Source organism: Fukomys damarensis, unplaced genomic scaffold (assembly GCF_012274545.1).
Source record: "Fukomys damarensis isolate Sample0158 unplaced genomic scaffold, DMR_v1.0_HiC HiC_scaffold_23, whole genome shotgun sequence".
Taxonomy (NCBI): domain Eukaryota; kingdom Metazoa; phylum Chordata; class Mammalia; order Rodentia; family Bathyergidae; genus Fukomys; species Fukomys damarensis.
This window is the reverse complement of record NW_022900935.1, coordinates 51,602,417-51,616,834: the sequence shown is the minus strand read 5'-3', so window position 1 is coordinate 51,616,834 and position 14,418 is coordinate 51,602,417. Positions and strand designations below refer to the sequence as shown.

General features: G+C 50.1%; 1 protein-coding gene and 1 long non-coding RNA gene across 3 annotated transcripts in view; one reads left to right on the top strand and one right to left on the bottom strand.

Annotated features, from left to right (window-relative positions):
* Cacng5 (calcium voltage-gated channel auxiliary subunit gamma 5) overlaps positions 1 to 13,368 on the top strand; it is a 41,737-nt gene extending 28,369 nt beyond the window's left edge. Inside the window, exons 2-6 of one of the 2 annotated variants that reach the window (XM_010616804.3) lie at positions 4,782 to 5,018; positions 6,317 to 6,403; positions 7,687 to 7,827; positions 10,942 to 11,087; positions 11,396 to 13,368. In XM_010616804.3, coding sequence (XP_010615106.1) covers positions 4,823 to 5,018; positions 6,317 to 6,403; positions 7,687 to 7,827; positions 10,942 to 11,087; positions 11,396 to 11,653 — 828 coding nt within the window. In that variant the 5' untranslated portion in view covers positions 4,782 to 4,822 and the 3' untranslated portion in view covers positions 11,654 to 13,368. Of the gene's footprint in view, positions 1 to 4,781; positions 5,019 to 6,316; positions 6,404 to 7,686; positions 7,828 to 10,941; positions 11,088 to 11,219 lie in introns of both variants that reach the window. The other variant, XM_033767465.1, reaches the window with a different exon arrangement.
* On the bottom strand, positions 2,279 to 4,399 carry LOC104857094. Its single transcript, XR_778785.2, has 3 exons — positions 4,367 to 4,399; positions 3,622 to 3,817; positions 2,279 to 2,880 (listed from the first exon to the last, which is right to left on the bottom strand). It is a non-coding gene; the product is annotated as an uncharacterized LOC104857094 (long non-coding RNA).
* Positions 13,369 to 14,418: the final 1,050 nt, after the last annotated feature.

Genomic DNA, 14,418 nt, shown 5'->3' with positions numbered 1-14,418 from the left:
TTTTTTTTTTTTTTTTTTTTTTTTTTTTTTTTTTTTTTTTTTTTTTTTTTGCACACTGGCAGGGAGCTGCTGAGGATTGAACCCAGGGATGTTTTATCACTGGGCTACATGCCCAGCCCTTTTTATTTTATTTTAAGACAGGGTCTCACTAAGTTGTCCAGGCTGGCCTTGAATTTATAATCCTCCAACCTCGGCCTCTTGAATACCTTGGATTACAGGGGTGTGCTACTGCAGTTGGCCGATACCTGTCTTGCAAGCCAGCCTCAGAAGGTCCCTAGTATCATTTCTGTGTACTTTCGTGATCAGTGCAGTCACAATGCTGGGGAAGGCACAGACCCCATTTCTCAATAGGAGAAATATCAGAATAGCTGTGGTCCCTTTTAAGCCACCATGGAAAATAAAGGGAACAGCGTCAGGGGAGTGGGCAGGGCCATAAGACCACCGGGACTGTCCTCTGATCACCAGCGAATCCTGCTGGGTGCTGGCCAAGTGCCACCGAGTCACTGAAGGAGCTCACAGGAGCATCTGCTGTCACTGGATCTGAAGCACTGTGAAGAATCTCTATCCCCAAACCTTTCTTCCTCAAAACACTGCTGGGGATTCTCCAGGCCGGCAGGAAACAGATCCGGGTGTCTGCATTTGACTGTCCTTCCACTTTCCTTCTCCTCCTTTCCGATTAAGCTGTCTCCATCCTCCTCTAGTCCCATAGCGGGGCCCTCACCTGTACCTGTACCCTCCCCTACCTGTGAGCCTTAAGCACTTCACTGCAAATCCTTATATTATTGACCTGGGCGGGGAAATATGCCATTAGTGATTTAACCTCCGCATGACATTTCTCCCTGATTGCTAGCCCCCGATGATAATTAGCTACTGTTAATTCCTGATAATTAACAAGCTAATACTTAGAGGTAATGGCACCAGGTAATCATCATTAAAGACTCAGAGCTGCTGAGCTCCCGGACACCTTTTGAAAGGGCGACCCTGCTTTTTGGCAACTCCAGCCCAGGAGTTATCAGGAGCCCTGCATTTTTGTTTTTGTCAGCAGTGGCTGAGAACTGACATCTCTAATCTTTGATGTAATTTTCTTCTCTGGCTACAGAGATAACACATGTTCTTTTAGAAGCTCTGTTGAGCATGGAAAAATATATAGAGTATAAAATGTATATAATCATTACCTGGAAGCACCCATTGTCAACATTTTGATGTATTCCTTCCCGGTCTAATTTTTCACACAGTCCGGCTTATGTTAAATGTGTGGTTATACAGACAGATTTGTTCACCAAACATTATAAGGTAAGCATCTTCTTGTGTAGTAGCAACTTATTTTTTTTAAAAAAGTCTGCCTCTTCATCAGAAAAATCAAATGAACGTAGAAGAGGGATGAGATTCATGGGATGGACGGAGGAGCAGCTACGCAAAAGCAGAAAATGGCCCAAGTTCTCCTGATCAGGCTGGAACTAAGAATCCCAGCTGACCAGAGCAGCTCCAAGGGGCCTCCTGAAGGCACTGGGTGAGCGAATGTGAGCACAAGAGCCCACACTCACACAGGAGGCACATGGCTAAGCAGCCGGGATCTAAGACATTAACCATGGTGCTGCTTGTAGAGAAGGAAGACACAGACAATTTTCATTTTCGTGTTGCTTTCTATGCAGTACAGAGAAAAAAGTATTGGATAAGCATTCCGAACATTCACCTGTGAAGACTTTGTCTCTCCAAGTAACGAGTGGGGTGATCTCAGGTATTCCCACCTCCTAGAACTTCATTACCGGTGGTGAGGATTGAGGGCAATATTGGTCCTGCCTGCTACAAGGTGGTTTTCTGAATCAGAACTGCTGGGTCATGGTGTACCACCATGAAATTGATACTAGAAGGCCCGCCCCATGGTTTCCCACAGGAAACTCCAAAGCATAAGGTGACAAATGTTTTCCAAATATTGTGTCATACATTCTAGATTCCCTAAGTGACCTGCTTCATCTCAACGCTCCCGGAGCCCACTTATTTCTTCAGTAAAGGATGGTATCATCCAGGCTCAGACTTTGGAGTTAGACCTAGGTTGAAATCCATAATCTGCCACTCGTCTATGATTGCAGGGAGGCTGCTTAACATCTTGAAGCCCTTGCCTCCCCATCCATGAGAGGGCACTGGGGACTAAGTCTGACTACTTGTGGGTCCTTATGAGATCCTGGTGAGATACAGGAGATAAAGGGCTTTGTACAGAGCCTGATAGTTAAGCAGTACTCCGTCAATAATGTCATTTATCCATAAATAAACACGATCGTATAATATATAAATATGTAAATTATATTCACAGTATACAAATAGTTCTGCAACGAGTAGGATTGTTATTTTCACTCCATGTGGAGTTTTATAAATCCACTATGTACTTAAGGAATAAGGCTCTTGGGGTTTTCCTAACAGCATTTCAGGCTTTTGGGTTTGCTGTTGTAGAGTTGGACGGACAAGGTCACCTCTGGCCTCTTCTTTTATGTATTGCTTTTATGGTTTCAGAGCCAATCCCCTGTCCACTTTCATCTCTCCAAATCTCCGAGACGTGAATCTTTCTCATCTCTTTGCCAAGCTCAACATTAAAATTGGCTGCTCAGCTCCCGCCAGGCGACAGCTGTTGTATTGCAGGCGCTCTGGTCTGTCTGTCCCACGAGAAGCAGAGCTTTTGTCCCTTGTTGCCTTATAAGAAACACTTTCGCCAGGCTCAAGCTTTAGATTTTCAAAGCGTCGTCATATCTGCCATTGCATAACCCCCAGCCACTGTGTGTGGTGGGAGAAGCAGGTCTTTCTCCTCATCATAGGGAGCAGCCCAGTTTCCAAAGTGGCTCTTGCGGAATGGCTTGCCATTTTGTGGTGAAGGGATTTGGGGAAATTCTGGAAAAAGCAAAGCCAAACTTATTGTTCTGCCTTTAACATAAGTGCAGTGTGATTCTTCAAGAGTTATATGCAGTGCTTCTCAAGTTGCTTTTTTAAACCAGAATCCCCCTTTTTTAGAATATTCCGTAGAACTATCACTCCACCCTTGACCCTCACGTGTGTAGAATAACTTGTTGTTTTTGTTTTGCCTTCTTCATGGAGCCAGTACAAGGAGTGCTGTGCACCCCACCTTGCAGGCATGGTGCTCTTGCAGTGGGGAACACACATGTGCCCACACCTCCTGGGAGCCAGCGTGGGGCTCATTTGAGGTTCCATCAACCCTGCTCCAGGCAGGGGCTACGGCACAGCTAGTGCTGCGGGGGCACCAAGACACCCCACTTCTTGGAAAGAACACTAATTTCTCCCACGCTTTTTTTCCTAAGACAACTCAGCTCTGCTGGCAAATGCAGCTTCTGTCCCTTTTCAGCCGTCTCTATAGCTGCCTGTGCCTCAAATAGTAGCTGAGACGTGACACCATCCCTTGGTAGAGCCTCTGGGCTATCAAGGGGATCCTAGACTTGGTGGACCTCAGCCAGGCTGCTGTGCCTTCTCCTGAGCTCAGTGCTATCCTTTCAAATCCCTGACCTTATAATCCTGAAGGAGGCCCACAGCAAGGCCAGCTCAGTGACACCCCCTGTCGGCACTGCCCCAGGCCCACACTTTTCTACAAATGGCCCAGGAGACGCCCCCTCCCCTCACCTGTTTGCTGGGCACAGTGCTTCTCAGAATTCAGCAGGCAGACAGCTCAGATGGATTGTGTTTAAAATGCAGATTCTGATTTGTCAAGTCGGAGAGGCCAGATACCGCTTTTCTAACCGACTAATGCTGCCGGCCCATAGTCCACGCTTTGAATAGGAAAGATGAATCATCACCTCGAGTTTCACAGTAGAATTACCTGAGAGCATTTTTAAAATATTGTTACTTGGGCCTTAGTGGAAAACAGCAGTACCTAAATCTCTCTGAAAGGTGCCCAGGAGTCAAGGGTTTACAGACACTCCCCAGTGATCCCAGAAGGCAGTCAGAGGTCAGAACACACGAGCGGGACTCTGGGCTCTGGACTGGCACCCCCTGCTTGAGTCCCCACTGTTTCCCTGCTCCCAGACCAGTGCTTGGCCCTGGCAGGGAGTGGCAGATGAGCTCTCAGCTTCTCTCTGGCTGGTTCACAACCGGCTTCTGCCAACTCTTCTGTGCTCTGGGCAGACAGGACTGGAAGCGTTCTAATCAGATGGATTAAGATGGCCCATTGAACTTGGCCCGTAGTACGGCTTCTTTACTGGGTCAACCCAGTGCTACCAGCGATTAGTCGCGAATTAGACGCTTCCCCTAAAAATCCTTGTCCGCCCTTCTGCTGCTTCCCACGGCGGCCACCACTTCCATTTGTGGAGCCTGCTGCTGTCAGAGAGCGTCTGAGCCTCCGAATCCTTCTCAGCACAGAGGAACTCACCCAGCAGTTCTCTGTCTGCCACCCCTATCACCGGGCTGCATTTCATTGCTTTGTGTTTTTCCAGATGGAGAACTCTTCACGAGTGAGCGAGGAAGGAGTGGCATTCCGCTTTGTATTTCCCATGTCTGCCACAGTGGGTTGCTGAATGACTGATGGATTGAAGGAATGAATAATAGTACACAGCCACAAGGACTCAGACAGGACAAGAGGATCCTTGCAGTGGCCTGCAGAGAAAGCTGTGGACTCCTGAGAGGCAGAGAGAGAGAGAGAGAGAGAGGGAGGGACCTCAGCTGCAGTGGCCAGGACCTGGTGGTCTTTAATCTCTCATCGGGCTGGGGAGGTGACTTCAGTAACTACACAGGTCTCAGCCTTCTCAGGGCCACTGCCGCCTGCTCATTCTCCTTGCTTTCCTCAGAGCCCACTCTGTGCTGCCGGCCACCCTGAGCCTCTGGGAAGATGAGCGCCTGTGGGAGGAAGGCCCTGACCCTGCTGAGCAGCGTCTTCGCCGTCTGCGGCCTGGGCCTCCTGGGCATCGCTGTCAGCACTGACTACTGGCTCTACCTGGAGGAGGGCGTGGTCCTGCCCCAGAACCAGAGCACTGAAGTCAGGATGTCCCTGCACTCAGGCCTCTGGCGGGTCTGCTTCCTGGCAGGTAAAGGGTTTGGAGATGGCCCTGATTCAGGAAAGCCTGACCAAGAGGTTCTTCCCTGGGGAGAGATGCTGGAGGTGACAGTTTGCCCCAGGCAATGTTCACAAACCCTAGGAGCTGCTGGCTGCAGTGAACCACCAGAAATCCATTTCCATCTCACACCATGATTCACGATATCCATTTGACAGCCCCGTCCCCTCCCAGGCTGGCCTTCACCATGCTCTCCTGCAGGGCTGAAGGAGGAGGACCTGACGCAGGTTTCAAATACTCTTATGAGCCTCAGTCCGTGAGCCACAGGTCCCACATGGCCCTTCCAACACTGCAGGGCTGACTTGTTATTTCTGCTTTGCAGATGAAGAAAGACTCGGCAGGCTGGGTAACTCTCCTTAGTTCAACTTCACCTGTACCCACTAGTTTGCACTTAGCAGTTTCTCTGTTCTACTGTCCATGAAATGACTCAAGAAAACCCAGATGCACGTGTTTCCAGATCTGTTTTGATCCTGCCTATCTAGGCTTTCACCAGCTTCTCTGGAGCCCTGGGACTTGCTACTCCAACAGCTCGGTCCTTTATCCATTTGTCATGGCCCAGCTCATCTCCCATACACAAAGCTCCCATGGCCGCATCCCCACGAGTCTGGCTGTGGGGGTGAGCTGGCCAGGACAACCGTGGCAGTCCCTGGTGCCCTGTAACCGACATGTACCTGGGAGGAGACCAGTTTGTTCCTCACAGCTTTATGGTGGATCTTTGCAGGAGACACCTTCAGGCCCAGCCTCCTGTTCAGAGGCCTGAGTCCACTTCAGGAATGAACCGCATCCAGCTCTGACTTTATCTCCCACTGCTCCAGACTATGTGGCCTTGGTGTCTGCTTAAACTCAGAGCTGAAGTCACCAGGATCCGGTTTCCAAAGTGGTTAACAAGGCTGCGGGGGCTTTGTTCAGTGATGACCCCATTCATGAATCTCAGTCAGCCACGCAGCCTGTCACTGGTCCCCTCTGCCCCGGAGAAATGAGAAGGCACCAGATGCTGCCTCAGTGTGGAGTTACAGTACTGCCCTCTCCCATGAGACTCATGGTGGCTGGATCCATTCTCCTAGAAGGATGCAATGGAAGGACATGTTTTCCACTCATGCTGTGGGCTACCAGCAGGGACGAAAACCCTCTTGGGGTTTCTTTCTGACCTAGGTGCAAAGATACTGTGGGTCAAAGATCCTAGAAGCAACTGGAAATTCCCTTTGAGCGTACTAACCTCAAATCCGTGTTCCAGAAGAACCTAGCAGTGCATATAACTTTTGTCTCCACAGGTGAGGAACGAGGACGCTGCTTCACCATAGAGTATGTGATGCCCATGAACTCCCAGCTAACTTCAGAGTCCACAGTCAATGTTCTAAGTAGGTGTCTTAAGTGTTCCAAACTGGCCACTGGCTGGACAGAGAGGAACAGGGCAAGGGGAAGGTCAGAGCGGCCAGCGTACTCTCCAGAGCTACTGCCCTAGCCTCAGTCACCCATGCAGGCCTGGTTCACTAGAGCTTGCTCTACCCGTTGGAGTGTCATAGTCATGACTCCAGCAAGTGAGAATGAGTTCATACGCCGGGAATTGGACCCGTCTCTCTGGACTGTAGCAAGACTTGACCTCACCAGCAGAGGTTCTGACCCTCAGAGTGAACTTGCAATACTGCAGTACAATTCTGATACAGGTGCCTGGGTGTGTGAAGGAGTTGGTTCCAGGACCCCTTGCAGATATAAAAAAAAAAAAATCAAGGAATTCTCAAGTCCTTTATATCAAATAGCACAGTATTTGCTTATAAGCTATACACATCCTCCTACATGTTACATCATCTCTAGGTGTTGCATTACCTAATGCAGTGTAAACGCTGTATAAGTAGTTGCTCTGCTGTACTGTCCAGAGTCTGATGGCTAGAAAGAAACTCTACATGTTCAGTCTAGCTGCATCCATCGTAAGTGTCACTACACCGTGGTGCTCCTCGGTGATTAACCCAGCAGGAATAACAAAGACACTCCCATCCCTTGGACAAAGACCTGACTGCGTGTGTGAGTGTGTGCTGCTGAGGACTGAACCCAGGACTTTCATACACAGAACTTCCTCCCCATCCTTTTTTATTTTGAGACAGGGTCTTTCTAAGTCACTAAATTGTCCAGCCTGGGCCGAACTCGCCACCTCCCCACCTCAGTCTCCCAGACAGGCATGCAACACCATGCCTGGGTCAGAAAAATTCAACAGAACTACTCCCCAACTAATTACAAATTGAAGAAGCCAGTTACTGCTCTCTGTGCCACTCAGAGCAGCCCCTTGCCGTAGACATGAAGAATCGTCCTGTGGGAGGAAGCAAGATGAGGTGATCAGGCCCTCCCACGGCTACCATTGCTGCTTCCACCAAAGTAGACTCCCAGGAGCAAAGTAGTGTATGCCTGAAGGAGAAGACAGGGGCCCAGAATATGTTGAAGTCAGGCCTTCCAGCCCTGCCTGAGAACAAAACCCTGCCTTCTCTGGGAGGTTCCCCAGTCCCCTGCTTGGCACAGGTCCTGGGAACCCATGCAGGGGCTGCGGGGGCTTAATAAGCACTGCCACGCATTGCCTGAGATGAGGGTCAGCAGGTAGGGCCGGGGAGGCCAACAGGAGGCTGACAGGCTCTTCCTCTGTCCCCTTGATTAGAAATGATCCGCTCAGCCACGCCGTTCCCTCTGGTCAGCCTCTTCTTCATGTTCATCGGGTTTATTCTGAGCAATATAGGACACATCCGTCCCCACCGGACAATACTGGCCTTTGTTTCCGGCATCTTCTTTATCCTCTCGGGTAAGTTATCTAGTTTTCCTTTCATGCATGTTAGATTTCTGATATTTAGCTCCTGAACAGCTCTGCTCCAGGAAGTATTGATCACGGCTTTGCCTTAGCCCTTGGCACTGCAAACAGGACAAGTCTGAGCTGGAGGGGAGACCCACCCATGACCTTCCAGGAGAGCTGAAGAGTTCAGGGAGCACAGGCACCCTGGCTGGCTCACCCCGGGCAGAGTGGGGATGGGAGCCCAGGGTCTCTCCTCACTCAACAAATCCCCTACTCCCTCCCTAGCCCAGTGGTGATGAGAATCGCTCTTGTTGAGGGGACTGTGTCTTTGTGTTTGGGCATGAAAAAGAAATCCAATCTGCCTTTGAATAATGCTCCTTTGAGCCCTAGCTCTCAGCCACCCCAGGAGATTGTCCCCACACTCACTACCACATCCCAATAGCTGGGGCCCACAAAGCCCCCACAGCACTGACCCATCTTCCTGGACGGGCACCAGGCTATCCTTCATTCCCCGAGTCACTACATCTACCAAGCTCCACTCTGGGTGCTGGCATCAATACCTACAAAAAGATCAGAGTAGTGGAGACATAGATGAGTAGGCAGGAAAGAGAGACCCAGGCTCTGACTGGGGCCAGCAAGGATAGCAAGGCGGGTGAGAGCCATTCTGGGAACTCAGGCTGAGGGCTGGCTGGGGAAGGTGACCAGAAAATGAGGAAGGGTGAGTCAGGAGCGGGCAAGAAGTGAGGCTGGAGTGGAATGGAAAGGGGGCCCTGGGGAAAGAGAGGATGAAGCATTGGGGTGGGGAAGTATTGAACATCTTCCAGTGGGCTCCGAGAAATGTGGTGAGAGGTAAAGGAGGGAAGGCACCTGAGGTCATCTGATTGATTTGAGGATTTTGAGCCAAGAAGTGCCATAGTCAGATGGGATGTTAGAACATCCACTCTGGAGAATGGAGGGAAGGAAGGAAACCAGAAGGGAGGAGGAGAGACTCAGGAGAGGGCTGTCCCAGGAGCACAGGAGAGAGGTGATGGTGGCCCAAATCAAGGATGATGCAGCAGAGTGACGGGAGAGTTTGAGGGCTGTTTGGGAGGTAAACTCAATGGGACTGGGAATGGGCTTTCCAGGGAGGAGTCAAGGATGAGGGCCAGTTCCTTGCTTGGGCACAGAGTGAATGGCATGTTACACCAGTGATGTACGGATCACAGGAGAAGGAACAGGTTTGGGCCAAGATCATGAATTTAGTGTGGGAAATGCTGGGTTTGAGGTGTCCATGTGACATCTGGAACATTTATAGAAGGCTGCTAGAAGTCAGGGTTTTGGGCTTACAGGATCACTAGGACCAAAGATAAGAGACTCGGGAGATGTCGGCCTAAGAACAGGAGTGTAAACCATAGACATAGATGTGACTATTGACAGGGAGGATATGGAGAGAGAAGAGGAAGGAATGTGGGAAAGAAAGGTAAGTACTTTCTCTCCTTCAAGGTGGTCTGTGCATTTCAGAAGACCTTTCCTTCTGAAGACTTTTGACTTGGAAAAAAAGAATGATTGTCAGGGCATGCAGTTTAAGTGCCCTGGACTTGTTGATTGGAGAGAGGTGACTGGGAAGGAGATACTTGGGCAGAAGATGCAGGAGTGGCTTGAAGGATGGATGGATGGATAATATGTGGACGGACAGATGGATGAGTGGAGGATGGATGGGTGGGTGGGTGGATGGATGGGTTGGCAGGTGGTGGATGGATTCACGTGTACATGGAAAGAAAGGAAAAACAGCTCTTGGTCATCGCCTCTGATTGCCACCTAACTGCCAAGTGGCTTTAGCATCCTTTTCCCAACATTTTCTTGTCAACATAGCTTGGAAACCAGGTGGCAGTCAGATTGCTTGATGCCCAAGGAGCAATTCCTTTTTCTCTTTCCTTCCATGTACTCATCTATCTAGACATTCACTCCTTCTGTCTTCTGTCTGTCCATCCATTTTTCAACCTACTCACCAACCCACTGGCTATCCACCCTTCCATCTATTCATCCATCCTTCCACCCTTTCACTAGTCCAGCAGCACCCACAATGCCATCAACTAAACCTTTACGTGGTGATAACTGCACTTACCCTGAGAGGTACAGACCCAGGGTTAAGCCCTTTATTTTTCCTTGTGTGAACATCACAATAGCTCAGGCTTTGAGATTTCAGCAGTGGGTTATAGGATCAAATATCCAGGAATGAGCTGGGCCGCCTGAAATTGTTTTAGTAATAGCAGTAGTAAGGGGCATTTGGGGGCAACAGTGATTCAAATTGTGAGTTAAGTACCAAGGAAGGCTTGAATCACATCTATTTTCCTTTAACAGTCATCTTTTGAGATGCCCCAGTTTCATACAATGGGAATTAAACCTGAACAGCTCAACACAGAGTAATTAATTATGCTTTGATTCACTTACAGTTACTAATTAATGAGACTGATGCCTGAGGCAGTTATTTATACAATGGCAGTTAGAGTTTTGGGTCCCAGCGGCCCCTGGTCAAATGCTAGCCAGAATCTGGACACACTCTCTTTATATCTCCTTCATAAAGATCTCAGCTAGGTTACTTCCTGTGGCCATGTGGGCTGCACAGACCCCAGGCCACACTGGTAGACCCACAATGATGCATACTACCCTTTCCTGGAGATAGGGATATCTCTGAATAGCCCTGTCAAGGAATCTCTCTTATTCCTCAGTTTAGTCAAAGCCACTTACTTGCTTGCTTAGCAGTTCACATTAGTGTCAGCTGGGGAACTCTGAATACAATGAGGTGCAGGGGTCCGGGCCACCCTGAGGGAAAGAGAATATGCAGTGCTAGTTCTCGAGCAGGTGCATCAGACAGGTGTGAGCCACTGGATAAGAATCACTGAGTATGGCCCAGGGCTCGAGAGGGTAGCTGGACAGGGAGCATCCTTACCTGCAGTTGTCTACTGTGAAGAAAGTACTGGTCTAGACAGGACTCTGAGGAGGCTCCTGCTCACTCTCAGACTCCAAAAGGAATGCACTGTGATCCAAGGCCCATGGCTCTGTTCTTGACTGGTGCCACATAAGCCAATTTTGGGGCTCTGTGCTGTGTTGAGCTGAGAACACCCTTCTCCCCCTGTCCTCACCCAGGCCTCTCTCTTGTGGTGGGCCTGGTGCTCTACATTTCCAGCATCAACGATGAGATGCTCAACAGGACCAAGGATGCCGAGACCTACTTCAACTACAAGTATGGATGGTCATTTGCCTTTGCCGCCATCTCCTTCCTTTTAACAGAGGTAACCTGCCCTGCTGCCTCGTGCCACACTGGGCTGGGTGGAGCTGGGCACGGGCCCACCGGGCCAGGGGAAGAAGGAAGGTAATCCACCAGCATCCTGGACCACCCACTCCATGTTCCTTCTCCTTCCCAGACCAGGCCACACTCTGGCCTTTCCAGGTCTCCTCCATCTCGGCCATCTCTAGGCCCACTCCTGTCCCTGCATCCAGGACCCACCCCACTAGATGCGAGAGCCCTCCATGGCTGTGCGCTGTGCAGACCCCAGCCAGGCCCCAGCAGTGAGCACTCCTCTGCTTCCTTCTCACATAGAGTGCTGGGGTGATGTCAGTGTACCTGTTCATGAAGAGGTACACCGCCGAGGACATGTACAGGCCTCACCCTGGGTTCTACCGCCCACGTCTGAGCAACTGCTCGGATTACTCCGGCCAGTTCCTGCACCCGGACGCCTGGATCCGGGGCCGCAGCCCCTCTGACATATCCAGCGACGCCTCCCTGCAGATGAACAGCAACTATCCAGCCTTGCTCAAGTGTCCTGACTACGACCAGATGTCTTCTTCTCCCTGCTGAACACTCCCAACACCCACCTGGGACTGAGGACAGCCAAGAGACCCTTCCCTTCTCCCCTGCCAGCCCCTGAGCCCCAGGACACCTCCTGCTTAGCCATGGTTACTCGACCTTGTTCCCTCCCTGCTTTTCCCAAAGCAGCTCTAGGGCGCAGCCTGTTGGAGCCTAGAGCCAAGGAGCTCGCTGATTGGCCAAGAACATGGGTAAAGCCCCGCCTCTGGGGTGCCAGTCACAGCAGTGGCTCTCGGAAGCCAGCACCCCGGTGCCAGGAGGGGACTGTGTTCCGGCTGTATATTGTTTCTGAACTCCCAACTCGAGGGCCCCAGCCAAGGCCACCTCTGAGATGCCAAGTTCCTGACAGGCAGAACCAGCCTCGAGTGCCTGCCAAGTGGCCTGGCCCGCATATTCATGATCTGGGCTGTGAGGACTAACAGTGACTGATAGGGGAGGTCTGGGTGGCTCCTTTATCCTGAAATACTTTATCCTTTCTGTCACCCACCTCCCTCCACAAAATGCACCCATCCCAGGGTGTGGTCCCTTTCTCTTCCCATCTCCGGGTAACTCAGAGTCCCTGACCCAGGGGCTGGGGCGTGGTCCTGAAGCCATGCTGACGAAGTCACAAAGAGGTGTTAATGGCTGAAGATGTCTTAATACACATGGCCCCTTGGTGACATATTTAAGGGAGCCTTTAATGCCTTAACCCGAGGAAGTGACTCTGACAATGACAATCTGAGGATTTGGTCTGAGTTCATAGTACCAGCCACTGTGTCCAGCCCTGGGGTTACTGTCGCTGCATACAGGGGCCAAATTCCCATCCGAGGCCCTAAATCTAATCACATAGACAGGGGTCTCAGGCACCTAAACAGAAAGCAGCTTTCACAGGGGCTGCCTGGGATTTGCAGCCAGATTGGGTGACACTTTTGTACATTTTGAGCCTAAACAAGCCAGACTCAGAATGATCCAGCTGCCCTCCCCAGGATGCTGTGAACATTTGGGGGTTGCCTATTTAACTCATACAGAGGAGCATCTGCTCGCTTGTTAGGTGACATTTGCAGCGAATGAGATGCCTCCAGAAGACTGGGTAGCATCACGTTCATTTTCCTGGTGGGAAACTGAGGCAGGAGGTGGTCAGACCCTTCTGTGAAGCCCCTGAGAAGAAACCAGCAAAGGGAGGAGCCACTGCCAACAGAGATCCCTCAATTCTCTAGATCTTGGCTCTGCTTGTGCATTTTTTATTGAGATTTTGAGCAGCAAAACCATGTCATGATACTTGCTGCATATTTTTGCCATGGCCGCTTTTCTTTTGCTGTTTTTAAAACATCACTGGGTTCTGCATACACGAAGCCATGGTGGGTGACTCTGGGGCTCCGACAAGCAGTACAGGAACCCAGCCAGCTGGACACTGTATTAATCAACTCAGGCTGCTGTAAACTACTCCGACTGGGTGGGTCTAACAACAGAAATTTACTTTCTCACAGTTCTGGAGGCCAGAAGTCCACAATCAAGTTATCTCCTGGTCTGGCTTCTTCTGAGCCCTCCGCCCGTGGCTGGAAGGTAGCCACCTTCTTTCTGTGTCCTCTCTTTGTCTTTATGCCGCTGTATGCCTGAGGTCTCTGGTATGTCTGAATTCCCTTTTATAAGGACATCAATGAGTCAGGCAAGGTGGCACACGCTTGTAATCCCAGAGCTCTGGGAGGCTGAGACAGGAGGATCACAAGTTCGAGCCCAGCCTGGGCAACTTGGTGACCTAACGAAGGCCTTTGGTTCAATCTCTAGTACTAAAAAAAAGAAAGTGGGAAGGGGGACCAAACAAATGGGATGATTGGATTAGGGACCATCTTGATTTAGTAGAGGATCAATTGTAATTTAATCACTTCTTCAATAGCCCTGTCTCCAAATATAGTCACATTCTGAGGTGCTGGGGATTTGGGCTTCGGTGAGGGATGGGACAGTTCACCCCAGAACAGGTACGTTGTGTCATAGCTGGGTGATTCCATTTGTCTCACAGCACGGTAGATGGGAACCTCTAGAGAGTCTGGTTTTTGTCCCAGTTCAGCTACCAACTCACTACAGACCCTTGGGCAGCCTTTTCCACTCTGAGGCACTTGGTGGAAATTATCTCCTAGCCCATTCCCCACACAACCACCCAGGACTCTAATGATTCAGTTCATCTTGTTCTCACGATCAACTTTTCAGCCCTTGCCTGTAAACCATGAGCACTCAGCTCCAGCTCCCTACTCCACGGGCACCCTTGCAATGACTATCTTCCCCTTGGTCACTGTTCACTGAGTAACACCTAAGCTGCCACGTCCCTCAGGGCAAAGGAATCAATCAGTGCGCTTACAGATGGCTAGGTAGCATTTCCAAGCTGGCTCAACTCCGACTTTGTCAATGTAATTAACTCCTAAAATATACTTTCTCTAAAACACTCTTTCTCTGTCACTGTGCCACGCTTGTTTTTGTGCACATGAAAGAAACAGAATCCACTTCTAAATACAAGCTGATTGTTGACTGTGACAACATTAGCATGGGCTTTTCCCAGCCTGGAGGCTGAGCTGCCAATCAAGGAGCTCTCACTGGGAGAAAGCAAGTCACACTTCTCTGGGGGACAAGTTCTGGGTCATTTTCTTCTCTCATGGTGAGATGGGTAAATGTGTCCATAATCACTGCCGTTTCCTTTCCATCTATAAATAAATCTCAAAACCAGAGCCTATCTGTAGCCTCTCCACACTCAAAACAATTTTCTCAAACACTGGAGTACATAAACT